The following is a 26608-nucleotide window of genomic DNA, read 5'->3' as shown; positions in this document are numbered from 1 at the left end:
CCATGGATGGAAATGCATACTTCACCAAACAAAGAAAAATAGTTAAACGCCAAAATGTACTATTAGGAAATTTTGCAAAGTAAAAGGGAAAGAAACTTTTGACTCTTAACATCCCAAGTAAATCCCAGGTCTGGCAAACACTGCCTGTCCTAGATTGCTTGACTTAAAAACAATAAACACCCCCCCCAAAAGTAATAAATATAAGAAAAACTCAAATATTTTATTTATATACTCTTGGGAAAAAAGCATTTTCAGCAAAATACAAAAAATTTAAAGCATTCATTTATTCAGTTAATTTTTTACTATAGAATAACTCAGTATGATCTCCCCTCCCTTTTTCTCTCCCTTCCTCCCTCTCTCTCTCTCTCTCTCTTTCTTTCTTTTTTCTTCCTGAGAAAAAAATTTCACAGTATAGACCAGGCTAGCCTAAAACTCATTGAGACTAGTGGATCTTCCCGCTCTAGTGGACTGTTGCTGATACAGTCCAAGAGGGCAGTGGGAGTGGAGATTTAGAATGGGGGTGGGGTTAGGGAGCCCTGTGAATACATACGGGAAATAAACTACACTGAACCTATAGTCAGGCAGATCAACTTTACGTAGGGTGAGTGAAGGCTTATAAAGTTTTATGGGTCTGAGGGTAGAAACATCTAGGAGGGGCAAAAGTCATTGGCTGGGGGCTTAGGGAGCTGGTATGTCTCTTCAGCATGGAGAACCATTTCAGGGGTCTTAGGTGCTGGCTGAACAGGTTTTGTCAGGAGAAGGGAAATTGGTCCTATAAACTAAAGTAACACGACATCCCTCAGAGATGTATATAGGGGCTTAGAATTCCCCAGACGCAAGGTCAGAGAAGGAGATGGGAGTCTCCCACATTGCATGGAGCCCAGAGGCTATCCAAATCATGGTGGACTTCAGTGTTAATTAGCAAAGTTTTCCCACAGAGACCTACCTGCCTCTGCTTCCCCAGTGCCACCACCATGTAGTTCTGTTTCAAGTAATAGATTTGATAATGAGTAAGGAAGTGTAATTTGGATTATAAAAATTCTTACTTTCATAAAAATTCCTCGGGATCATAGGTGCTTGAGGCTGGGACAGTCTCCGAGTGTCCTTGATGAACTCAGGAAGATGGTAAAATATGAGGGGAGCAGAGGTGGGTAATGGTAGGAGATTGGGGGCTGTCTAGACTCAGGCACTTGATACCGGGGGGCCAGGCAGGGCTAAGTGTAGCAGGCCAGGCAGGCAGCCTAGAAGGATCTTTGACAACTCAGTTCTGGGTTTCGAACCATACGACTTTCAAAATAGTAGCGTTGAAGTTTCATTTAATACCCAACTAGCTGTTGTGAGGGGACAGTCCAGTGTGAGAAACACACCGACCAGGCTCGTTCAAACCCAAGACTAACAGACCCGCAGTTCTGTTGGCGTGTAAGCAGTCTTTATGGAGAGACCGGATTCACCACCACAAACGTGCCCTGAGATTAGAGAGACAGACGCGTGTGTGGTTCTGTATGTCCCAAGACTTCAGCATCGCTTGCATATATTGCAGTGACCCCATAAGACTGTAATGGAGTGAAAAACCCCTGTTGATCAGGACAACCCACGACTGCTGTGTGTCAGGCTGCGACGCTGCCAGTAGGCTAGAGTAGGTAGGCCTTAAACAATAAATAGACTATATGTATAAAAATGTAAATATACACACCATTAACATCGAGTGATGTGCAAGCACACAGTAAGTTGTATAAGCGTGCTCCACGACAGTTCTACAGTAACACACTGCTCAATGATTCACTTCGCTTCACGGAGTTCTATCATAGCCAGGCATGATCCCCAGTACTCGGGGAGGTGAGGCCTGGGCTATGTGGGACTCTATTTCAAAAAAGGAAAAGCATATTCTCATCACTAAGAAGTGTAGATTTGACTTTTGAACACAGGAAGGTAAGCGCTTACACACGACCCTGTTCCTCAGTTGGCTCTATGCTTACTGACACGTCTGTGAAGCTGTCCTTATTTTATTTTATCTTATTTTAATACTGCCTCACCTGACTGGACTCTTAAATATATTCCCCGTTTCACGGTGAGAGAACCATGGAATTGGCTTAAAGAATGTAAGACCTTTGGGGGCTTTGAGTCACCATATTAAAAGTCCAGCAACCTTGAGGCTTTTGCTCTGTAGGGATGTCTTGAGCTCGTGAAGCACTGCTCCCTGGTGTGTGAGAGTAAAAGCCCTAGATGGAGAAGAGATGAGGCCAGACGCCTGCTCTGGGCCCTGTCTCATTGCTGGCCCATAAGATAGATCTACGGTCCCAATAAGCTGTGCTTTAGAACACTCACCTCCCCTTATGCAGCAGGGCAATCTTAGATGAGGGTAAGTAGACTTTTTTTTTTTTTTTTTGCTCAGAGTAAAGGGAGAGCCTTGAAACTGTTTTGGGCTCTAGATTTAAACTTGTGAATTACCAGTGGACAGGAGGCTGGCACTTGGAGTGTGCCTGCATGCTATGAAGGAGGGGAGGGAGCTGGGGGAGGGGGACCCGGGATGTTTGATAGTGGGCAGTGTGAGAGAACTCCCAAGCTGAATACTGGAGTCTTGTGTTTAACTTTGTCTTAGTGCATGGTGTGACAAGGGTACTATGTAAATGCCAAGGTCCGGATGGAGCATTCCTTCTCGTAGCCTGTAACCCTAAGCTTTGAGTCTGAGTAACCATGATGCCAGGGGACCCAATGACGTAGTGCCGTGGGCCTTCCGAGCTTCTCTGATGCTAGTGACACAATTTTTTTTTTTCCTCAAATGGGATGGACTTATTCTTTTGGTTTTTCAAAACAGGGTTTCTCTGTGTAGCCCTGGCTGTCCTAGAACTCACTCTTTTAGACCAGGCTGGCCTTGAACTCACAAAGATTCACATGCCTGTTGCCCGACTGCTGGGATTAAAGGTGTGCACCACCATCATCTGTCGATAAACGTATCCTTGACAGCGCCTTTGGGTGATTTAATTCTGGGCAAGAGCAGAGTCCCCATGCCTAGAGTTCTATTGCCCCCGCCTGCCTGGGCTCTGTTCTTCCTTCCCCTTATCTTTCTCTCCAGACAGGATGTAGACCCTGCTATATCTTTCCTGTCCTTCGGATGGTTGCTCATTCAAGGCTCCAAATACATCTTTTATCAGGTTTGAATGCTGGAAGATAAGTCAAGTCTTGCACCCTGGCCTTGAATGCCATTCCCATGCCCAAAATTAATGGTAAAGACAAGATAGAAATTTCTTGTGTCCTTCCCTTTTGCCCCTCTCCCTGGCAAAACAGGTCTGCTTGTCCTAAATGTGCACACACATAACATGGAGGAGGTGTGAAGGTTCCGGGTGGCAACAGCGGTGCTCCACCAAGAGTATGGTAGTGTCTAGGAGCTTTTCAGAAATGAGATTCGCAAGCCCACCCGGACCTACAGAGACTGTGGATGGGACCCAGCAGTTTGTGTTTTAACATAGCCACTGGAAGAGTCTCGTATCCTTGCATCAGAAGGTGCTTAGAGAGCATCACATGTGCGCCTCGCTGTATTTTCGGGAGGGTCCTAGTGGGCCATCGGCTTGAGGAGGGCTGCTCAGCCACGTGACTTCATCTCTTAACGCTGACAAGGGCCGTGGTGGTGTGGACAGACCTCAACTTCAGGAGGCTGTTCTGGTTTCCTTTGTGGTGGTGACTAACAGAGAACGCTCTGAGCCCCGTTTCCAGGGTTACCTTCTTGCTGCTGATAGCAGGCAGGAAATTAAAACAATCTGTGATAAAGCTTTGTTATTAACCACAGATGGCAGCTCCTAGATACCGGGAGCAAACCGTAAGTCAATATAGCTGGGGAACTTCTTTATTGAAGAAAAATGACTTGGTGAGGTCACATGTGACATGGGGGACAGTAGCGTCAGTTCTACACAAAGCATTGCCTTCAGAGGACGGCTATACTTTTTGGTTTGACTTTGAGCATGTGTTTATGCTCAACTCAATGGTCAAAACTACGGGGCGTGGCTGGGGAGATGACTCAGTGGTCGAGAGCGTTTGCTGCTCTTCCAGAGGACTCAAGTTCAGTTCCAAGCACTTCTGACTCCAGGGGAGTCAGTGTCCTGTGGACTCCACAGGAATCTGCATTCACACGTGCCCATGCCCCATCCCCATATACATAATTAAAGAAAAAAATCTTTAAATATGACATTGTATTTTAAAAACGGTTCATTTCCATCTGTTTTCCTTTCTTTTTCTCACTTGTAATCCTTTTATAAGTAATTGTTTTATTAGGCTTGTGATTTAGCCTGCCATCATTTCTTTTGGGGGATAAACGTTTATGCTACACCTGAGGCTACATAGTATATAGTGAAAAGGAAAAGGAAAATAGTTAAATTTATTAAGGCATGGCTAACATCTTCAGACTCTACAATGACAGTGTGAGTTGGGACAGACATGTACCCCCCCCCCCCAGTCAGCTACAAGGTGATGATAGGGCCACCCCCAGATTTTCTCCCTGTCAATTTGCAATTTGTTGCACTTCTGCCCTCCCCACCCCATGAGCCACCTATACCCCATCCCCCAACTATACTTTTTAGCCTTGACTAGAGTTTCACACCTAGAGTTTCAGCAGTAGTATGTCAATTGGCTGTCTCTTCAGATTGCACAAAACTGAGCTGAGGAGACTGTCATGGCCGGGAGATTCGGCCTTCTCAGACACCACTGCATATGTGATCTGTCACTGGCTGAGCGTTGCTGTTTGTGCACGAGAGGAGCCTTTTGTGTTTGTGTGACTTTATGCCATGCAGAGACCTCACAAACCCCTGTGTGTCCACAGCTCACTGTTTTTCACTGAGTTATATATACTCCATCGTTTATACATTGCAGTCATTGGATAGCATCCCTTTTTTTAAAATTTCAAGGCAATTTTAGACTTATGACAATTACAAAGATGATACTGAGGCTTTTCATAGACCATTTAACCAGCTTCTAGCCTCCCAGGCCCACGGTACAGTTACTAACACTTAAGTCAATATTGGCATAATGATGTTAACCAACATGTTTTATTCAAATTCCGATTTTAGTTTTAATTACACTTAGCTATCATATTTCACTAATCTCCTCCACTCTGACAATTTTACAGCGTTTTCATGTTTTTTATGACCTTAATGAATTTTTAAAAGATTACCCATGGAGCCATGCCTGATGGTACACTTTTTTTTTTATAAAAGGTTTATTTATGATATATAAGTACACTGTAGCTGTCTTCATCCACACCAGAAGAGGGCATCAGGTCTCATTACAGATGGTTGTGAGCCACCATGTAGTGGCTGGGAATTGAACTCAGGTCCTCTGGAAGAGCAGTCGGTGCTCTTAACCACTGAGCCATCTCTCCAGCCCCTGATGGTATATATACTCTTATCCCAGCTATTTGGAAAGCAGAGCTGAGAGGATCAGTTCAAGTCAAGCCTAAATAGCTTAGTGAGGCCTTATCTACTGAAAACTCTACTAAAGTGACTTTAGAGTGTAGCCTATTTATTCCTCACCTTTTCTGATGATTAGACCACAGTTACAAACTATGGGTACTACCACAGAGGTGGTGTCCAATGTCATTATGTCCTAGAAGTGGCTGAGTCACCCCTGATCCACCAATTTTCTCTATTGTAGAGATGCCTTTTCCCCACCGTGTGCCTTGCCTAAGGTCCAACAACCAGCCGGTTCCTGCTTGGCCTAGCTCGAGGCGGACTTCTGACATGTGCTGTGTAGTTGTGAGAAGTTTGAAAGAAGATTTCCTTTGCCAGAGTCTGACATCCCTTTCTCTCTTTAGTTCATTTAAACGTTGGTTTGTTTTCACTCAGTCATATTTCTCCTATGACCAAAGACTTCAGATGATACTGAACTCTTGGAGAAATTTAGGGTACTTCTGGGAACACCAAGGAGCTATATTTAAACGGCTTTAAGAAATACAACCAAAGGTTAGGGCAGAGTATTCTGTATAGGAGGCAGCTGCCGGAGAAGGGGTATTTACTTAGAGAATGACAAAGCTCGCCCCTGCTCCCTTCATATCCCTGTTGGTCTGTGTGTTTAAACCTTGCACGTGTCCATCCTTGCTGGCCACACTAGTGACTGTCCTACCAGTCAATCCAAGTGACCTGATGCAAACAGAGGCTTATGTGTGACTCAGTACCTGAACTCCTGAAGGTCAGGCAGTGGGGGTGGGTATTTGTACATCTCTGTGACTCATAGCCTGTCTTACAAGGGGAAAATTGCTGTGGGCAGCTGCAAAGCCAAAATCATTCCCTTCACTTGTCTTATTATACGGTGGGTTGGAGATTCCCCGGATTAGCCGCCTCTGGGTCATCTGGTCTACCAAGCCATAAGATGAGGGTTTCCTTGTGCATGCGTTCGTTTTAGAAAAGTGAGAAAACATCCTCTCGTGACAATGACATGTGACACTTACATACAATTTTAGAGCACCTACCAGTTTGTCAACACCATGACTATATCAACAGTGATGGCTGTGGCTTATATATCCCTTTCATCTTCCTGCAGCCAGGGCAGGATGCTTTTGCTGTCACAGAAGGTTAAGCGAGCTCAGTGCTCCCCTTGGGCATCCTCTGGTTAACCTTCCCCTTTGCAGATGAGGAAGGGGCCGTTACTAAGTGCAGCCTTTAAACATAAGGCATCTTGTCTGAACCGTCTCTTGTCTGCCTGGCCATATGTCTGAGGATCACAGCTTACGTGACTGCTACCTCGTAGAGAGGCATAGGCGTGCATAATATAGGAATTATTTCTTTACGAAGGCTGACGTTTCCACTGGTAATTTTCCCCCTGGTAAACGTAATGCTGGGAAGAGCAACCCCCATTTCTGCCTCCGTACACGGCTGCTCACTTTGTCATGCCCTCTCCCTTCCTCCCTTCCACCTCACGATGCAAATGCATTTGGAATTCTGCATTTCTCCTGAAACATTGTCCTGGGGATGTCTTATATTGATTGAGGAAAAGGCAAAGCTCGCTTAGAAGGGGAAATTAATGAGTTTTCATTTTTATTTCCTTAATGTTTTAGTAAGGGTATGAAAATACTTACTGTCCTTTTGTATTTAACCGGTTTTGCATTTTCCTGGCTCCAGATGTCCTGAACGATGCTATATTTGATGAGGACCATGACGAGATGGTGATTGTGAAGGACATTGACATGTTTTCCATGTGTGAGCATCACCTGGTCCCATTTGTGGGAAGGGTAAGCTTCTCCTTGTTAAGAAAGTATAATGAAATTCTTAAATTCGGATAATTGCATTTCAAACTCTCGACTGATTCTTTTTTTTTTTTAAGAAAGGCATATCCTGGAGGGTCTGCCTTTTTTAAAGATTTATTCATTATATGTAAGTACACTGTAGTTATCTTCAGACACACCAGAAGAGGGCATCAGATCTCATTACAGATGGCTGTGAGCCACCATGTGGTTGCTGGGATTTGAACTCACGACCTCTGGAAGAGCAGTCTGTGCTCTTAACCACTGAGCCATCTCTCCAGCCCCTCTCGACTGATTCTTAATTTTCTCAATGTTTACAGTCTACATAGGTCATTTTTGACTCTTTTCAGTTTTGGCTAACCTAATAATTGGAAATTTAAGCTGGGCAGTAGCGGCACATGCCTGGAATCCTAGGAGGCCAAGGCAGGCAGATCTCTAAGTTCAAGGCCGGCCTGACCTCCAGAGTGAGTTGAGAGTTCCAGGATAGCCAGTGCTACAAAGAGAAGGTAAGAAGAAAAGGAAATTTTAAAAGCAAACCAGACAGGTGGTGGCATATACTTATATAACATTAGCAATTATGAGGTGGAGGCAGGAGGATGGAGAGTTTGGGGCCAGCCTATACACATAGGCTTTGTCTTTAAAACAGACAACCCCCAAAGATGGCCCACACAGACCTTTCATCTTTAGCACTCTGTTTGTAGCTTGGGGTAATGAGGTTAAACTTGCATCCTTTAAGGGTGAGTCCTGTTGCTCTGAAAGGCTTTGGCCTGTATTTTGAATGAACCGTTTACTCCAAGATGCACGGACACAGAACATGACATCGTGACCTGCAGGGATGAATGCAGAGTTTCTGGAGCCAGAGGTTATGGGATTAGTGGGTTTAATTGGATTCCATCCCTTTTTATATTAGGGAAAGAGAATCAAATCCAAGCTAGATAAATCATTAATGCATTAAATGTCATCAAATGCACCTTTGAGGACACGAATGTTTACAATAGAGATGTCCTGTTATGCCTACCCTCATAATAGTTTAATTCTATTTTGACTCTTTTATTAATTTTCCAACAGGAAACTTGTGGGGAATAATATGAATATTTAATGTTTGCTTTGCTTTTTGTTAAAATATTTTATTTATTTTTTTATGGTTGTAAACCATGGAAATGGCACACAGTATGGCCTGAGACGGGCAGGGTGACACACTTTTAACTTTTAACCCCAGGGGCAGGGGCAGGGGCAGGGGCAGGGGCAGGGGCAGGGGCAGGGGCAGGGGCAGGGGCAGGGGCAGGGGCAGGGGCAGGGGCAGGGGCAGGGGCAGGGGCAGGGGCAGGGGCAGGGGCAGGTATCCATCTGGCTTATATATCAAGTTCCAGGCCAGCCAAGGTTCTTATAAAGAGAAACTCTGTCTTGAAAAGCCAACCAATCAAAACAAAACAAAAACAACAACAAAAACCCCAACCAACCAACAAACAATGCTACCCCCCAAAGACAATATGGCCACCAACTGTCTTTTGGCATACATATGCACCCTTTTTTGTTGGATGTGTCTAGAAGTGGGGTTACAGGATCATAGATAGATCATATTTACTTCTGGCTCTGCAAACGTACATGCAGGGGTTATCAATATTGTATTTCCAATAGCACTTGGTACTTACCTCTTTAGTATTTAGTGCTGTCTGTCTACCCATCTATTATCTATCTAATCTCTGCATAATTAAAAAAAGTTTTAGTTGATTCTTTGTGGATTTCACATCATTCACCCCAGTCCCACTCATCTCATTGTTCCTTCATGTCCACCCTTGCAACCTCTCGTCCCCCCAAAGAAAACAAAACAAACCTCCAAACAAACAAACAAAAAAGAAACCAAACAGAATCCTGCCATGGAAGCTGTACTGTGTCACGGTGTGTCACGGTGTGTCATGGTGTGTCACACGGTACCCCCTTTTGCTCAAACAGCTTTCCTTGCAACGTTCATTGCAATGAGGTCTGGTTCAAGGCCTCTGGCTTGTGCCACAACAGCCGTACTGAATTCTCACAGGGACTCCCCTGAATTCCCCTGTGGCTCTGTGCCACCGAGATCCTGCAACTTTGGAATTGAGGGAGCTACCCCTTCACACACTTCAGGAGTTCATGGATGGGGTGGATGTTGGGGTGGGCTAGTTCAGGGCCCTGTATCTGGGCATGGGTAGAAACTGAGTCAGTCAGCCCACCAGCACTCCTGGGCCCTGCATGGAATAACATAGAATAACGGCTCCTGCCATTGAAAGGAGTCTCCCTGACTACTGCGATGTTATGTGACCTTTTTTTTCCTCCCTTATTGAGTATGGTTTTTCTTGACAGGCTTTCAGATTTGAACCAAGGAACATTACAAGTTTATTTTTAATTTGTCTCTCAGTAACAAGTCTGTTTTTCAAGAGTTTCTTCATATGACTTGAGAGAATGTATGGGATTGCTTCAGGGGTTTTAATGATACATTGTCACTGTGATAAACTTACCTGTATGTCTGCTATGGCCTTCCTGTGTCTGTTTGTGTTGTTACAAAGTGCTTAACGTGTTTTTACTTAGCTGATAATCTCTCTCTTCCCTGAAGGTCCATATTGGTTATCTTCCTAACAAGCAAGTCCTTGGTCTCAGCAAACTTGCCAGGTAAGTCTGGGGTTTCTAGAATTGTTCCTATTTGCCAAGACTCTCAAGATTTCTTTGAAGCTGGAGAGATGGCTTAGTGGTTAAAAAAGCACTGGGTTCAATTCCTAGCACCCACATGGCAGCTCACAACTGTCGATAACTCCAGAATCTGACGCTCTCACACAGGCGCATGCAGGCAAAACACCAATGCACAAAAAAATAAACTATAATAAAAGTTTTCTTATTTCTACCTGTATGAATCTAACTTAGAAGTTATAATGTAACTTAGGTCTGTATTTGCATAGGCAGCCCTAACACTGTATACTGTGTCTCTGCCTTCTTCCCACACTGCCTGTTCCTCTTTCTCCAAGCCCCAAGTATGAGCTCAGAAATTTCTCTATAGAGAGTTTTCCTCAAACTGGAAAAGACCCAAGGTTACCCCTAGTCCAGCCCTGGATCTTAAGAGGAGGTTAGTTAACAGTGAGGGATGGGAGGGGAAACATGCATGAGTCTAACTGCACTCTCTCTATATTTTGGGGGGAAGGGGGTAGAGTATTAGCATATGTGGAGAATAGTATCCAGTGCATTGCAGGAAGTACTTAGTACCAATGTACATCGGTACTAAGTCATGTTGCTCTGTTGTATGTTTTCATGGGTGCTAGAAAGGGCTTGCTATGCAGCCCCCTTATACCCTTGGCTGGGGCTTCTTTCCAGTGTGAATCCTTCCCGTTTTTAAATAGAGCTGGGCTGGTCATTGCTTCGCAACATTACTGACACAGATAAGTTTTCTCTCTAGTGTGAGTACATTCATGTTTACAAGGGCACAGAAAGTGAAGGGTTTCATACGTTGCCGTGCAGTAAGGTTTCTCTCCACTGCAAATCAATTATCTATTGGAAAGTTACTCATACAACACACGATAGCATTTCTGTCTGTCAATCAGTTCGTGTTTCAGAAAACTCTGAGCATAACTGAGGAGGGTTCCCCATCCCCATTGTGTTTACATGTCTTCTCTCTGTGACATTCACAGAGCTGAGCTGCATCGAGCAGACTTAGGGATGAATGACTACGTGGGACTTCTGTCCTCACACGGCTCCTGTGGGGTTGTCTCACTCACTGTGTGGTCTGAGTCTGTCTACATCTTCACACTGTAGCTTTCTTCTGGAGTTTTTATGTACTTACACTGGTCGGGCCGTTCCATTGTTTTCTGTTTCTAAGTGTTCTGCTTTCGTCACCAGGAATCTTGAAGGTCACACAGTAATGGTAGCCACGCCATTTGGAGGTCCTGTTAGCACGTGAGATGTGGTTTTAAACTTTTGGTCAGCCTGTATGTGAGGCTCTGGCTTCTTCCTTTTCTTTGCAACTGTGCCTTGGGTATTTCTCAGTCCGGCACCCACGTTAGGTCACTTGTCTCTGTAGTTACAAGGGTTTACCTCCCTTTACTAGTCTTATTCCATTTTCTGCTCTTTTTCCTGCATGTTCATGTACTTAAAAAAAAAAAAATCACTTTCAAGCTGAGCATGATGGTGTCAAACCTTTTAATCCCATCACTCACGAAAAAGAGGCAGGCAGGTCTCTGAGAGTTCCAGGCCAGCCTGATCCACATGTGTGTGTATTTGTTCATGCATAAATGCATGTGTGTGCATGTGTGCATGCGTATTAAGAACCAAATGAAGGGGTAGGTGACGAATGTCCAGTCATTGCATTTAAAGCTAAGTTTGTATCGCTTGCCTGAGCAGGCACATTGGAACAAACCAATCTCCGTGACTACTCTTCTGCGGTGGCTTTGTGCTGTAGTGGGGTTTGCCGTAGTCCTGACAGTGGTTGCCCTCATCTTTTTCATTTCTTACTTGGAATCTGTGGTGGTTTGAATGAGAACGTTTCCCATAGGGTTTGAACACTTGGTCCCCAGTTGGTGGTACTGTTTGGGGAGTTAGGAGGCGTGGTCTTGCTGGAGGAGGCGTGGCCTTGCCGGAGGAGGCGTGTTTATGGGGGTGGGCTTTGAAGTCTCAAATCCTCATGCCATTCCTAGTTTGCTCTCCCTGTTTGTGGTTCAAGATGTGAGCTCTCAGCTTGCTGTTCCAGCGACTGTGTCTCCCTGCTGCCTTGTCTCTTCACCGTGATGGTGATGGACCCATAAGTCCAGATAAACCCTTTCCCTTAGGAGTCGTCATGGTCACCGTGTCTAACATAGCAACAGAATTGAAAGTCTTCCCCTGGGCTGGAGAGATGGCTCAGCGGTTAAGAGCACTGACTGCTCTTCCAGAGGTCCTGAGTTCAATTCCCAGCAACCACATGGTGGCTCACAGCCATTTGTAAAGAGATCCGATGCCCTCTTCTGGTGTGTCTGAGGACAGCTACAGTGTACTTATATATAATAAATGAATAAATAAATCTTAAAAAAAAAAAGAAAGTCTTCCCCTGTTACTTACAAATAATAGTGAAAACAGATTAATTTCAGCTGTGAATGACAGTATCAGCAGTGTGCTTATTGCGAAACATGGTCATAGGTGCCATTTTCTGGTATTCTCTTTTCCATCAAGAATGTTAATTCTGCCTTTATCATGGGAGCTCTGGCACTGTCGAGACTTCGGACGGTCTATTCAGGGAAGACTGAGTTAGCGATGGCGTCCATACTAAAAAGAAGTGTCACAGAGCATTGTAACCTTAGGGATGGCCTATTTACTTTCCTCTTTGGTACTGAGGCTCAAGCCCAGGGTCTCAGTCAATCTAGGCAAGTGAGTGGCCCTACCACTGAGCCAAGCCCCCAGGCTTCTGAAGACCTTGAAGCCCAGCCTCTGCCTGAGAGATGGTATCTAGAGTGACTCAGTGGGGCCATGGAATAAATGATGACTCAGGGGTACAGGAGGACAATCTAAGTTCTGTCCCTTCCTGGTGAAAAGGCCGCAAATAGTTAAATCTTCCGTGAAGCATTACAAAGAAGCCGATTGTTGCAGGAGGCTTTGCCATTGTGTTAATAGGATCAAAATTTAAGAAGAAAATTTTGGAACACCAAACCAAGGCATTGCATTTCTTTTTAAGAAATAAGAATGCTTAGAGATCAAGGGGCAATAAGGAAAGCCGTGTCTTAGCGAAACCTCACTGCTCATTTTAATCCTGTGTGAGCAGCTTGTTGTCTGCTCACCTTTAAATGCATGACCTTTCCATTCCAGCAAAGTCAAATATCAAGCAGGAAAGCCTCAAGTCACAGGAAGGCACCAGAGGTGATTTGATTTGGTTCTAGTGGAAGTCTAGAGTAAACTCAGACCACAAAGCTGCATGTTTTCTTGACTTAGAACAACTGAATGACTCTAACTAAATCCTGAGTTTGGAATTGTAGCTCCCGGGTATTGAGTTGCTCGGCTTGGAAGGGTTCACCAGGTCATCTGCTGCTAGAGAGAAGGAAGCAGCAGCTTCTTCTTGGAGGGGGAATGGGATGAGGTAGCCACAGAAATGTCTGCACTCATACCCCTAAAGCCCTGCCTTTTTAGGTTTGCCTCGAGAGTCTAAGTTCAGGGTAACTGTGATTATAGTGCCGTGCCCAGGCAGAAGTGGAGGGATGCTCAGCTTGCTAAGCAGGGAGAACTGCTAAGGTGTGGCTAATGCTGAAAGAAAGGCAAACCAGGAAGTGCAATCGAGGCCCATTCTAGTGTGTGTGTGTGGCGAGATTGATTACCAGAAATAGGGGGTTTTTAACCCACAGATGGTGAGGAGACACTGAAGTTGGCTTTGGTTACAAAACGATTAAAAGACATGTGGCGCTATGCCTAATATTACACCTTTCATGCGTGCCTGGTGCCCATGAATGCCAGAAGGCATCAGGTCCTCTGGACCTGGAGCTATAGATGTTTTGAGCCACCATGAGGGTTTTGGGAACCAAACCTGGGTCCTCTATAAGAGCAACTGGTGTTCTTAACCACTGAGCCACCTTTCTTCTGGCTCCTTAACAAATTTGTTTCCTGTGTTAAAAAGCTAGGCAGTTGAATGACCAGTCAAAGAAATACAATGCAGCCCTGAAAAGAAAGAAAGTTGGGCTGCTTTTTTTTTTTTTTTTTTTTTTTTTGAGATGGGTTCTCACTGTGTCCCTTTGCTGTCCTAGAACTCAATATATACCAGGCTAGCCTTGAACTCACAGAGCACCCTTGTCTTCCGAGTTAACCAGGTGCCCCACCCTGGCCGTTCCCTTGATAGTGCAGTAAGGGACCCCCATCTTGCAACATGGGGCAGAAGGAAAGCTACCAGCTCACTAGGGTCTATCTCCACCATGGGCAATCACCACCAGCTGAGCCTTCTTGTTCTCCACCAAAGTGGTGGCTGTGTTGACCCGAAGCTTTGAACCCGTGTAGCTTTGATCTAGATTTCCTTAATGGCTGAAGATCCTGCTGTCTGCCTTTTTATCACCGACTTCCATGGCTCCTTTGCTGCTCACACACATCCACGCTTTGCATTTGTCTCTTGATTTTTGTTTTGAGGCAGGATCTTGCTACAGAACTCAGGGTGGCCTCAAACTGTAGCCGAGGCTGGCCTTGCACTGGGAATCCTCCTGCCTCAGCCCCAGTGCTGAGAGGACGGGCGTGCACCGATGTGCCTGGCTGTTCAGTGTTCTGTTTCCCCAAGGAAACTTCACAAACTCTCTCTGGTCCCAAGCAGCACACCTGCTTGTATTTGTACTGACTTCAGGCTTTATTTTTATGTTGAAATCCCTGTACATCTTGATATATTTGGGATCAGGAGTAAGGAAGAAGCCCTTCATGCTCCTGGGTGCTCCTTGCCTCCTCCAGCTCCTCTTCTGGCTGACGAGTGCTTTCCCCTTCCCATCCTGGCTGCCAGCCACTGCTGAGCCTCCACCTTCTTCCTCCTGGTTTCCGTGTTAAGGTCCCGACTCTGCTCTACACCTTCTAAGGGTGCTTGGATCTGCTGCTGGAGTGTTCTTCCGCAAGTACACATTTCATTATGCTGTCCCTTTCCTGACTATCAGTAGCCTTTTCTTTTCTTTTCTTTCCTTCTCTCTTCTTTTCTTCTCTTTTCTTTTCTTTTTTTTCGGAGCTGGGGACCGAATCCAGGGCCTTGCACTTGCTAGGCAAGCGCTCTACCACTGAGCTAAATCCCCAACCCCTATCGGTAGCTTTTAAGACAACATTCAGGTTCTCTGGAGTAATTGAGAACACTGATAGAGAATAGAAGTTACAAGCCCAACCATTGAAGATACCGAATCAGACTGCTGGAGGTTTAATTGACTCAGGGAATCCATGCTGCTATTTAAATGAGAACATATGTATCAAAAAGATAACCTTAAAAGCCCCAAAATTCTTGGTTCTTTTTGAGACAGGGCCTTCCTCTGTACTTCAGGCTAGCCTAGAATTCACGCCAGTCCTCTTACATCAGCATCCTGGGTGCTGACTTTGCAGGGGTCAGTCACCAGGTCCAGCAAATTTATGAGTCAGTTTTCATAGCTGAGGTAAGGTACATTGAAGGTCGGGAAAGCTGCATGTGAACGTAAGTAAAAGGGAACTCTGTTAGTGTTGCCATGGGAGTGCTCAGAGCCGGTCAGTTTTGTGAATATTCCTTGTTGACCAACCGAAACAATTACAATCATTTTTGATGCATGTATCAATACATTCATAGAAGAGCCAGGCAGGGTGGTGCACACCTTGAATCCCAGCACTCAGGCAGGAGGATCCCTGAGTTCAAGGCCACCCTGGTCTACATAGTGAATTCTAGGGGAGCCAGGGCTACCTCGAGACTCTGTCTTACAAACCAAGAAACATTCCTAGAAGAACCTGTGAGGTTGCTTAGGTAAAGTGGTGATGTCACCAACTCCTGACATAGCCTGGTAAGACTGGGTACGTTACAGACTGAGCTGGTTTACAAGTAACAGTTGCACAAAGTCCGGAATGTACAAAGTCTGCTCTAACACGTGAGTTGCAGTGCACACAGACACAGTAGGCTCATTCCTATATGAGTGCTTTACAATCAGTCAACAACTACTTACCATGGAGGCGCACTGAGTAAGGTTGTGATGACCACCCTGGCTCTGTGGTGGGGGCGGCCATGCTTTGGGGATATCTAAGCAACCGCACGGAGAATGCACAGGCCTTACCACTTAGCCGGAGTCTGTCCACATGGCAAGTCAGGGCACAGACCTGATCCTTGATTAGCAAGATCAGGAAGAAGTGCGCACAGGGGGTTGGGAATTTAGCTCAGTGGTAGAGCGCTTGCCTAGCAAGCGCAAGGCCCTGGGTTCAGTCCCCAGCTCGGGGGGGGGGGGGGTGCACACAGGGACACATTCACAAAGCTCTGGGCAGCGGGATACCACCTGTGCAGCTTTCAAAAGGCCTGACAAGGTCAGTGTGGTGGGTGGGGTCGGGAAGATGGCTCAGTCCCACGGGTCTCTAAACATCTCCAAGTTTTCTTTAGAAATCCAACTTCTCTTTGAATCAAAGTCTCTCAACGGTGGACTCCTGTTGCTGTTTTTAGAAAGAACGTTAAAAACAAGTAAATCCTCCACTCCAAGAGGGCACCACCAGGCACAAGCAGGGTACAGTTATAGTCAAATCAGAGCAAAACTGCTGACCCTGAGGAAATATTCTCAGAACACTTGCCTTCCATGATACTGGTCTCTCAGTGGTGTTGGTCTCTTGTTAATCACAGCTTCAACTCCAGTTTACCAGACACAGTCGATTCTTAATTCAAAATATCACATGAGGGCGCCGGTAGAGACTCGCTTACAAACCTGGCTTCTGCTGTCTGCACTGTTCTCAGAGTTGACTTTACAGTTCCCACCACGGCTCCTTGAGCACGGTGGCCTTTCCAGCTCAAAGTTCCTAAATTCTTAGAATCCTCTTATAACACAGCCATATCTGTCACAGTGACGGTCCACTCTCTGATGCCAGTTTTTTGTCTGTAAGGACCCACCATGACCAAAAGCAAGTTGGGGAGGAAAGGGTTTATTTCATCTTAAAACTTTTCGGTCTCACTCTGTCACCTAAGAAAGTCAGGGCAGGGACTCAAGGCGGGTACCTAGAAGCAGGAGCTGAAGCGGAGACTGTGGAGGAGTGCCTTGATGCCCGTGACTTGCTCAGTGTGTTTTATCAGTCGGGACCACCTGCCCAGAGATGACACCACCTCCAGAGAACTGGACCCTCCCACCTCAAATGTAACATTCGTCAAGAAAATGCCCTATGGACTTGCCAATCCTATGGGGACTTTCAGCTACAATGTCCTCTCCCCAGATATATCCAGGATAATGTCAAGTTGACAAAAATCAAACAGTACACATATAGATAAATGGATTTTAGATAGATTATAGATAGATAGATATAGATAGATAGATAGATAGATAGGTGATAGATAGGTGATAGATGATCAATAGGTGAGCTCTCTGAGCACAGGGAACATGCTTGGAACATAACCACATAGTTGCTAAAGGACCATCTGCATGAATGACCTACTCCATGCTTCCTATTGGGAATGTAACCAAGGCCTCATATTCCACCCCTGATTTCCATGATACGGTGCTCGAGATATGAAAGCTGCTCACTACAAGAAGCAAACACATCAGATGATAAAATAGATCAGGCATTCCTGTTAAGGTGTGGAACATTGCCCTCCCAGTATTACCTGTATTTCCTGCTAAGGTGTGGAGTGAAACATGGAAATATTTGTCTAATATTCCATCCTTAACTTTTCTTAAAATAATGCTAAAGTTTTAAACTATAAATCAATGACATCTCCTGAGTATTTGACAAACTAAAATTTTTGAAATTTAGCCCAGTAGCTCTTAACTCTGGTCTTAAAAAACACTCCTTTGCTCAACTAAAACAATATCATATCATATCATATCATATCATATCATATCATATCATATCATATCTCTTACATTTTATAACTACTGAGCCCAAGAAATAGACTCACTCCTGCCCCAAGGGATCTCCGGATTGGGTGGTAAATGTCACGGCGTTCTTGCCACTGATATATCCAGTTTAGCTAAAAAGGAGCATTTTGCCAGAGATGTGTATAGGTGTGTGTGTGTCCTAAACTGTCTCAGAAGAAGTGTGCAGACAGTAATGTTGTAAAGAAATGTCTGTCACTGGCCGATGGACATCCTCACGTGGGCCGTCCATGCTACCACCTGGCAGGTTTCACTGTAAAGCCAGGAGCCTTCTGTGTGGGAGAGCATTAATCCTGTGAAATGCTTATATAAACCTTTCTGAAGAAAGGCCTGAGAGAAATCTAATCTTCTCCAATCTGATTACTCTAATAGATTTAGCTGGTTCAGTAGTTGACCTACTATTAATTAACAGATAGCCCTTTTATTTTTAACTTGAACTTTAAAACAATATGATTAATTAGAGCGCCTGAGACTCAGCCTGAAATTGACGACTGGGGGCGTCAAGATTTGTTACTCCCCTGTAGTTATGTGTTTCCTAAGTGAACTCTACACTTGGGGCTATTAGTTCTCCCTGTCTCTTCAGGGACATAGGAGCAGAGCTGAGGTGTGACCGGAGCTCTCTGCTTGAATGCATCCTTTGGTGCTTCCCACAAGCCATCTCCCCTGCCCACATCCACCGTCGCTGCCACAGAGTCCTTGTCTCACAAGGAAGCTTTTGCTGAATTCATTTTAAACACGTAACTAACCAAACAGTTCTCCCTTTCTAGGATTGTGGAAATCTACAGTAGAAGACTACAAGGTAAGCACGGACTTTATTTACAGAAACATTTCCCATAGAACGAGTAGTTTTATTCTATTACAAATGTGACAAACCTATAGAAGTCGGGTTTCTGAGGGAGGTCCCATAAACTTGTGTAGGAAGCCCTGCTATGCTTTCAGACTCCTCCCATGTCTATGCTTGAATAAACTTTTCCAAATCAGATCCTTTGCATTTACACAAATGTGGGCCCTTATGTAATGGGCCTCATGGCCCTTCCAGTTTCCCGTGTGTGTAACACACCTTAAACAACCTTCCGCTCCTAACTGTGGTTCTTTCAAGTTCCACTGTGTGAACTAATTCACCAGCAGTCTCTGCTCTGGTATGATTCTGAGGCCATCTTTGAGGCCATATTGAAAGACAAGTTGTTTTCGTCAGCATAAGAAACAGACACACACCTTTAGCCTCAGTGCTCAGGAGGCAGGGGCAGGTGGATCACTGAGTTTGAGGTTAGCCTGGTCTAAAGAGGATTTCAGGACAGCCAGGGCTATTCAGAGAAAATCTGTCTCGGGGGAAAAAAAAAGAAGAAAACTGAATTATTTAGGTCCCAGTATTGGTTTTTAACAGTCCAGCAGTTAGCTCCCATGCTAACAACACTGCTGTAAGGTAATTAATCCTTCACTCCACTCTGTATCTATGGAGATGCTTGTGAGCCAGTATCTGTTCTTGATGCTCGACCGAGAGATGCTTGCTGTTCTCATACCTTCCCTGCAGAGGTGCCCGAGGGCCGGGGTTTCCTCAGGGCCTGTGGTGCCTGTGAGGAAACTGACCAGGGACTTTTTCAAGCCTTAGCAGATAGAGTAATCTCAGAGAAAGCTGGTGTGTCTTGGATGTTAAATCCCACAGAAGTCTGCTTTGTAAGATCACAAATGTCCTAGAGGCAAAAAAAAAAAAAAAAAATCTTCCATCCGTTGGTGCCTGGCCTTTAAAACTGTCTCCTTGTCACATCCTCAGTTCAAGAACGCCTTACCAAACAGATTGCAGTGGCCATCACAGAAGCCTTGCAGCCTGCTGGCGTCGGGGTAGTGATTGAAGCAACGTAAGTCTGAACCCGCCTTTGATAATGTCCCAGGAGTATCAATACCAGCCTCTGTGTTTAGTGCCCCCCAGCAGCACCTTCTAGGACCAAGTAAGGCAGCTTGCTGCTGCTGCTGGTGGTGGCCCCAGCCATGGGCCTGCATCTGCATTTTCCAGGGAGCCAGGGATAGAAAAGGTTTTTGTTCTGATTTTAATCTTGTTTGGATCCCATGCATGTGTGCCTGTGCTGCACATGTGGTGATGTTTGTGGAGGTCAAAAGGAGAGCCGCCCAAAATGGCTCCTGGGAACCAAATTCAGGTCAGTTGATATTCTCTTAACCACTGAGCCATCTCTCTGGCCCCTAGCTCTTTATTTTTTCCCTCTTGTGAGAACATTGGGGCTCTTTGAGTCCTAGGTATCGTTGCAGAAGTCTGTGTGCAGTCAGTAGTGTCTTTGCGTCTCGCCTGTTGCCTTAGCTTTTTTTGTGAGTGCATATTTGTCAGATAGAAAAAAAAGGAAGAATTGGTAAAAAGGGCAACTGAAGACACTATTTATATGAACAGCAACAAATGCTTTCTAGTTTTCAACTTCCTTGTTTACTGAAGTTTTAGTAAATCACAGTGTCTTGATAGAGTAGACTGCAGGGTTTAGATGGGGTTAAGTGTGGCTTATTGCTTGGTTGCCATTTCTCTAGGAGTAAAAACGTTCAGGGCTTCCTTGCAACAATGTTGCCATCTCTGCTCACCCAGGATTTCTCACTGCGTTTAGCTATAACTTCAAACCCATCTACCTGCTCAGTGCTCAGAGCCTCTGTGACCGACTCGGAGTGAGAGTGTGTAGTGCTTGTCTTTCTGTGTCTGCCTCATGTAATTGTCTTCAGATACTGTTGAAGTTAGACTGAGAATCACACACGTTGTATAGGCCGTCCCCTCCCATGCTATGGCGGTCCCCAAGCTCTGGCCTTGGTATGCTATCTGCCTTCATGTTGCCTAGACACACTGAGCACTTTTACCTGCATTTGCTGGCAAGATCAATGTCTGAGCATCTCTCTGGACACCCTCGTTAGTACAGAGCCACCATGGTCCTGAGGGTAGATCAAGCCCTCTCTGAAATTTTCAGGCAACCACTCAGTTGGGAAAATTCAGGAAGTGGTCCTGACTAAAGCCTATCTGTTGGTCAGTATTAAATATTTAATAAAGATTGCTTCAAAATTGAAAGAAAAAAGAAAAACTTCTCCTTCACCCAGGAAGAAGATTCTGCTTTCCCCTTCAGTTTGAATGTATCAAGGACTTAATTCACGAATAGGAATAAAGGCAGTATGAGGTAGAATGATTCAAGAGAAAGTTTAATGTTTTCCTAAGAGGGAATGTTTTGATACTCTTGGGAACTGAGACTAATGTTTGCCCCGAGTTTTATTTAACTGAAATAGAACACCCCTGTCTGCTTCTAAACCAGCTCCATTTTCTTGCAGACACATGTGTATGGTCATGCGAGGTGTGCAGAAAATGAACAGCAAGACTGTCACTAGCACCATGCTAGGCGTGTTCCGGGAAGACCCAAAGACTCGGGAGGAGTTCCTCACACTCATCAGGAGCTGAACTTCCGTGTGCGAGCCCCGGTTTGCAGACCCCCGCTGAGGCCAGCGTTATCTGTCTCGATTGTACATTCCAGTTCCAGTTGGTATACTTGTCAACTTTATTTCTCACCATGAATTGTATTTAATAATTATTTATAGAGATGTCAAATAAAGGTGATCAACTTAGGGGTGAGCTTCTGCTTCTTAGTGGCGGCGTCAAAGCGAACTGCCAGGAGTATAGGTTTACACAGTGACTGCCACCATTCAGAGTCCCCCGGGATGCTGGGAAGGAGGGAAACTCATGCGTTTGGTTGAGATCGTAATGGACTCATTAGCAGAGGGCACTGGACATTCAAGGACCTGTGGCCACTATGTAGTTTCCCGCCTCCAGTGGGCATAGCAGAATGTTGAAATGCTGGAAATAGGTGTACAGAGAGCCTTGCCCTCTCATTCAGAGACCAACAGACTCCATTCTGTTTTGATTGCATATGTGAAACTACCAGGGACATTTTCTTCTTCATATATTTATTAACTGTCCAGCTATGACACTCGTCTCTGAGGGAAGGTGGTGGGATATCTGTCTTTAATTTTGCCGTGAGTTAAAAAGACTTTTTTTTTTTTTTACTTTCTATATTTTAGAATTTGAATAGCGGGAATTCTTCCCTATAGGAGTTTCCTTAGGTTTCTTCTCGTGTCGGCATACATGGATTTAGAGGGTTGAATCTTGTGCCTTGGTGAGAATGTTGCGCCATTTGGAGTACATGGCACTTTGTCCATCTTTTCGGACAGCCATTATTACTTCTTAAGTTTGTAAGTACCCACTCTGCACATTTCCTGTTAGAAGTTCCTGGGCATTTACTTTGTCTATTCCAAGATACTTCAAAGCATTTCAGAAGCTCGTATGAAGTATTTTTGTAATTATTTCTGGGATCTTTTAGAACTGCCTCTCGGTCAGCTCTGCAGACTCCCAGCTCCTTTGAACTACAAGGAGCATGGGATGGGGAGGGAGGCCGGGGAGCTGTGCCCCACTCTTCTGGCCACACCATGCTGTAGCTGTTGGTATCTGAGAAGATACACTGGGGACTTCAGCCTAGTTCCCTTCTTGTTGGTGTGTGTCTTGTCTTCAGTACAAGTGTGTCCAGAACTGTCCGGGAAGTGTGACTTATTATCATTTACTTTAAATGTCCTCCACTGGGGCAGTGAGGGCCAAGTCAAATCACAGCACTCTTGCTCCCCCTGCACAAACAGGGTCATAGATGTTCCAAAGAAGAGCTCTCCCTCTGGCTGACATAGTGCACTTGAAATGTATTCCTGTGGTCCTTTCTGCCACTTAGACTCACCAGCTTATGATGAAGCAAGAGCGGGTCTTAATTTTATTATTTTTTAACCTCTACCCTTTCCTGGCACTTTCTATATCTAGAGTTTCCAAAGTAGAGCCAGGTTGATTTTGCGTTTCCTTTGAAATCTAACCTGATAGCAGTGTTAGCCAGAGCCCGATTTGCTATTTAGACATTTCTAGTAGAATGACAAGTACTTAACCCATGTTTGGTGTTTTAAAGTGAAACAAAATCAGACCAGTGTGACTTGATTTAGAGGACCAAAGAAATTGTTAGATATGCCTTCATCTTTTTTGGGGTGGACATTTGTACTCCTTCTGAACGACCAGGTTGGGTCATTCTCTAGAATGACAAATGCCTGGCTGCGTTCTCATCAGTGTGTGTGTGTGTAGGGTTGTCTATCTCAGTCTGGTCTGTAACACTTCAAAGCTACCCTTTCACATCCACGAGGACGCTGAGCCCATCTGGGGAGTTTTTAAGAATTTGATGTATTTAAATATACTGTTTAATTACACTGTTTGGATTCCCTGTATGTGTCTGTGTGTTATTGAAGTTGGTTTTATTTAAATGATTAAAGTATTTTAATTTTGACTTTGTGGATGTTTCTTTTCTTAATCACAGTGCATCATATCGATTTGTTTGATTACTTTGGTTCTGTATCCATCACAAAAGGCTTTGCTCATCCAGTAAAGAGTACGGATCTCAATGATAATTCGAGGTAGCCCGGAGGCTTCGGTTGCTGTGAGAGGAGTGCTACAAGTGTAACAAGCCTCTTGTTTGTTCTGGGAGGTCTCAGGGTAGCTGCAGCCTCCTAGGGCAGACAGTGCCTTTGCACAGATGCTGATGGGAAAGGAAATGGCTAGGGGCAGGAAACAGAAAGAGTTTGCTCTCCTCTTTAGGAGGGTTCACCCTGGGAAAAACCGGAAGTGGGTTTTGCTGCCTTTTCCTGCTCTGTGCCAGATTCCCTGTGCCCTCTTGCATGCAGCTTTCTGCGTTGCTCTTCCTTGGACGGTGGCTCCAGCCCTCACCGGTTGCCTGTATGTCTAGGTGCCAGGCACTGCAGTGATTCACCGCTCCTTACAATATTGGATCTTGCCATTCTGAGGAATGCTCACCGGCATAACTCCCGAACCACAGTTCTAGAAGTCAAAACAGAACTGCTAGCTCAGCCCAACATGTTGGTACTGAGATTTTTCTCTGAAAAACACACAAGTCCTTTGTCACCCAAGGCTGAAAGAAGGCTTTCCAGAGGTGGCATTCACCTTTAACCCCTGAACTCTGGAGGTAGAGGCAGGTGGATCTGTGAGTCTGAGGCCATCCAGGGCTTCACAGGGAGACCCTGGATCAAAACCAAAACAATGACAAAACCAAAGTAAGGTTTTTTACTAACATGACAGTTACTCGTCTCTCACAGAAGAGGAAGACTTTTGAGAGGAGTTCAAGGGGCAGTAATTCCCATCTACCCTACCCCCACTTTACCCAAAGCCATAATGGCTTATTTTTTTAATTGTTGTGCAAAATAAAGCAGCCACAGAGAGACTAGCATGTAGACCTCACACACCTCCCTGACATCTTATGCATAGCTTACACCTCCCCTTCTTGACTGTTGTAAATCAATTCTTAGGTATTATTTTTCCCCTCCTCCTTTGCCTCCTCCCTCCTCCTCCTTTCGTCTTTCTTCTCTGGTTCTGTCTTTTTTTGAAGCAAGCTTAAGTTTTAAGACATCCACCGCAGGGTTTCTTTAGCTTCCGTTCAGGATTGTCTGGCTGCCAAGGTTTTGGTAAAGGTGGAAATAATGAATCCTATACGTAGGCCTTCTTCTGGGGCCTATTCCTGGGGATTCCAAGAATTGGCTTGGGTAGTAGGAGTGTTTGGATTTCCCCATCACATTGTGATCCCCTGAACAAGAAAATTGGGCTTTGGCCTGGGTAAGTGGGAGGGTAGTGACATTTCAGGTCTTAGGCCTCTGTCTCTCCCCTCCCCCTCCCTGCAGGACTGTGGAATGAACCCAGGGCCCTTATACTTGAGGGGATCACTCTAGCACTGATCTTCACCCCCAGCCTTGTACAGTCTCTTCTCATAGTATAGTGACTTCCTTGCAAGTCCTGGCAGGATGACCTCTGACCTGTTGACTGTGGTGGTCTGCCTGCCTCCTCCTTTCTACAACCACTGCTTTCTGTGAGTAGCACGTGTACAACTCTGACCTGAGAAATCCTTTAGTTTCCGGGACAGACTGTGCCTGGGTATGGTCAAGATTTTCAGGATTGTTGATCTTTTTTTCCTGACTTTGGGAGGCAGGATTCTTCTCCCCCTTGCTGGATCTCCACCCTTGAAAATATTCTCACCAGGTAGACAAGTAGGACATGTTTCTGATTTGTCTTTTTGCGAGGTTTTCTACTACATCTCCATGTGGTAATGCTAGTTTTTATAGCATGTTCTGTCTTGGCTATAATTTCCATATATATATATATATTTCAGACACAGAAGAAGAGGGCATCAGATCCCATTACAGATGGTTGTGAGCCACCATGTGGTTGCTGGGATTTGAACTCAGGACCTCTGGAAGAGCAGTCAGCGCTCTTAACCACTGAGCCCTCTCTCTAGCCCTATACATTTCTTTATGGATCCACCCCCCACTGTCTTGAAGGGCTCTTTACTTGTAGGATGGAGGGGCACTGAGTAGCGTAGAGAAAAGCTGAGGCTGGGAGCTTTTATGGGTAAAGTGCTTACTGTATATAGGTGCAAGGGACTCAAGTTCAAGTCCCGCTACTCACATGCAGGAAAGCACACTCCCGTGACCCCAGTGCTGGAAGCCACTCCTCCTCCTCAGAGCTTGCTGCTTAGCCAGAACTGCTGAACCCCAGGTTCTGGAAGAAAACCTGTCTCAAAAGTCTAGAAGTGTGGTTGACGAAAATGCCTGTCATTGGCCTCTGACCTTTGCACACAAACAAGCTTGTAGAACCCATGTGTTTGTACACACATACATACATGTGCACACACACACACACACACACACACACACAGAGAGAGAGAGAGAGAGAGAGAGAGAGAGAGAGAGAGAGAGAGAGAGAGAATAGTAGAAAATAGTTGGTTAAAGGAGAATGAGTAGTCAAGGTGCCAGGAGACTAGTGTGGACTTTGAAATGTATTTGATACAGGAACCTGGAAGCCAGCATGGGCTTTGATATGTAATCACAGATAGTCATATATCCCTTCTGCTAGAGGTAAGAGAAATGACTCCTTTGGTGGACGGGAACCAGCCCCACAAGTCCCTGAAGGATGCTGGCTTTTATCTAACCCACCAGAAATCCTTATATAGTCCAGGTCGAGCTCATGTCTAGCTGTATGAACTGCTGGTAAGACCCAATGGTAGGTAATGTCAGTGACAGCAGGGACAGAGGCACAGTTTCATGCTGTGACTCATGGCAAGCATTGACTGGGCATCCACTGACAAGACTGCCTTGCCTGTGGGTCAGCAAAGGGCACGGAGATGAACCAGTCCAGAGACGGTTTCGGGAAACAGTCTGCTTTCTTGCTTATACAGTGGAAGCCTATGGACTGATGGCTTAGCACATCACCTTGGATTCGATAGTGAGCTCTCAGTACCAGGGAAGGGTCTCCGTGAGGAAGAAGCATATAAAGGAGCTACCTGACTCCTCATACTAACGGAATTCAGTGTTCGGACCTCTGGGACTACTCGGGAGCACGAAGTGTCACGCGTCTGATTCAGCCGCACAGTGTGCCAAGTAGGCTGGCCGCCTGATTACACCTGCGTTTTGCCTACAAGTTGAGGAATTCCTTCAATCTTGTAGGGGCCTCAACTCAGGTAGAACAGGATCCTTGCCTTTGCTGAGGGAAAGAATTTTGGGATGAAGTATTAGGAAGTAGAACTGGAGTTATTAATATTAAAAGAAGTTTTTGATGTGGGTTTTAAGAATAAGGGTTACTAGAAAGGCTCTCAGGAAGAAAGCCAGAGACATGTGAGAGAATGGGTCTTCTCAGAGAAGCATCAGCCGCACGCACCTATTTGGGTGGCTCTCAAGTTACACCTCAAAGGGTTGCTGAGAAAGTCCCATCCCCACCCCTTGTAGAGAAATGAAATCAGAGTATGTCTCTATGGAGGTG

The 26608-nt window shown here is 45.2% G+C and overlaps 1 protein-coding gene across 1 annotated transcript in view; it reads left to right on the top strand.

The window, feature by feature from the left end:
* The window catches only part of Gch1 (GTP cyclohydrolase 1), a 33407-nt gene extending 12075 nt beyond the window's left edge, over positions 1-21332 (top strand). Inside the window, 5 exon segments of the mRNA NM_024356.1 lie at positions 7104-7213; positions 9813-9868; positions 18504-18535; positions 19508-19592; positions 21043-21332. Coding sequence (NP_077332.1) covers positions 7104-7213; positions 9813-9868; positions 18504-18535; positions 19508-19592; positions 21043-21169 — 410 coding nt within the window. The 3' untranslated portion in view covers positions 21170-21332.
* Positions 21333-26608: the final 5276 nt, after the last annotated feature.

Source organism: Rattus norvegicus, chromosome 15 (assembly GCF_036323735.1).
Source record: "Rattus norvegicus strain BN/NHsdMcwi chromosome 15, GRCr8, whole genome shotgun sequence".
Taxonomy (NCBI): domain Eukaryota; kingdom Metazoa; phylum Chordata; class Mammalia; order Rodentia; family Muridae; genus Rattus; species Rattus norvegicus.
The sequence above is the reverse complement of the archived record's forward strand: the minus strand, read 5'-3'. Positions and strand labels throughout refer to the sequence as shown.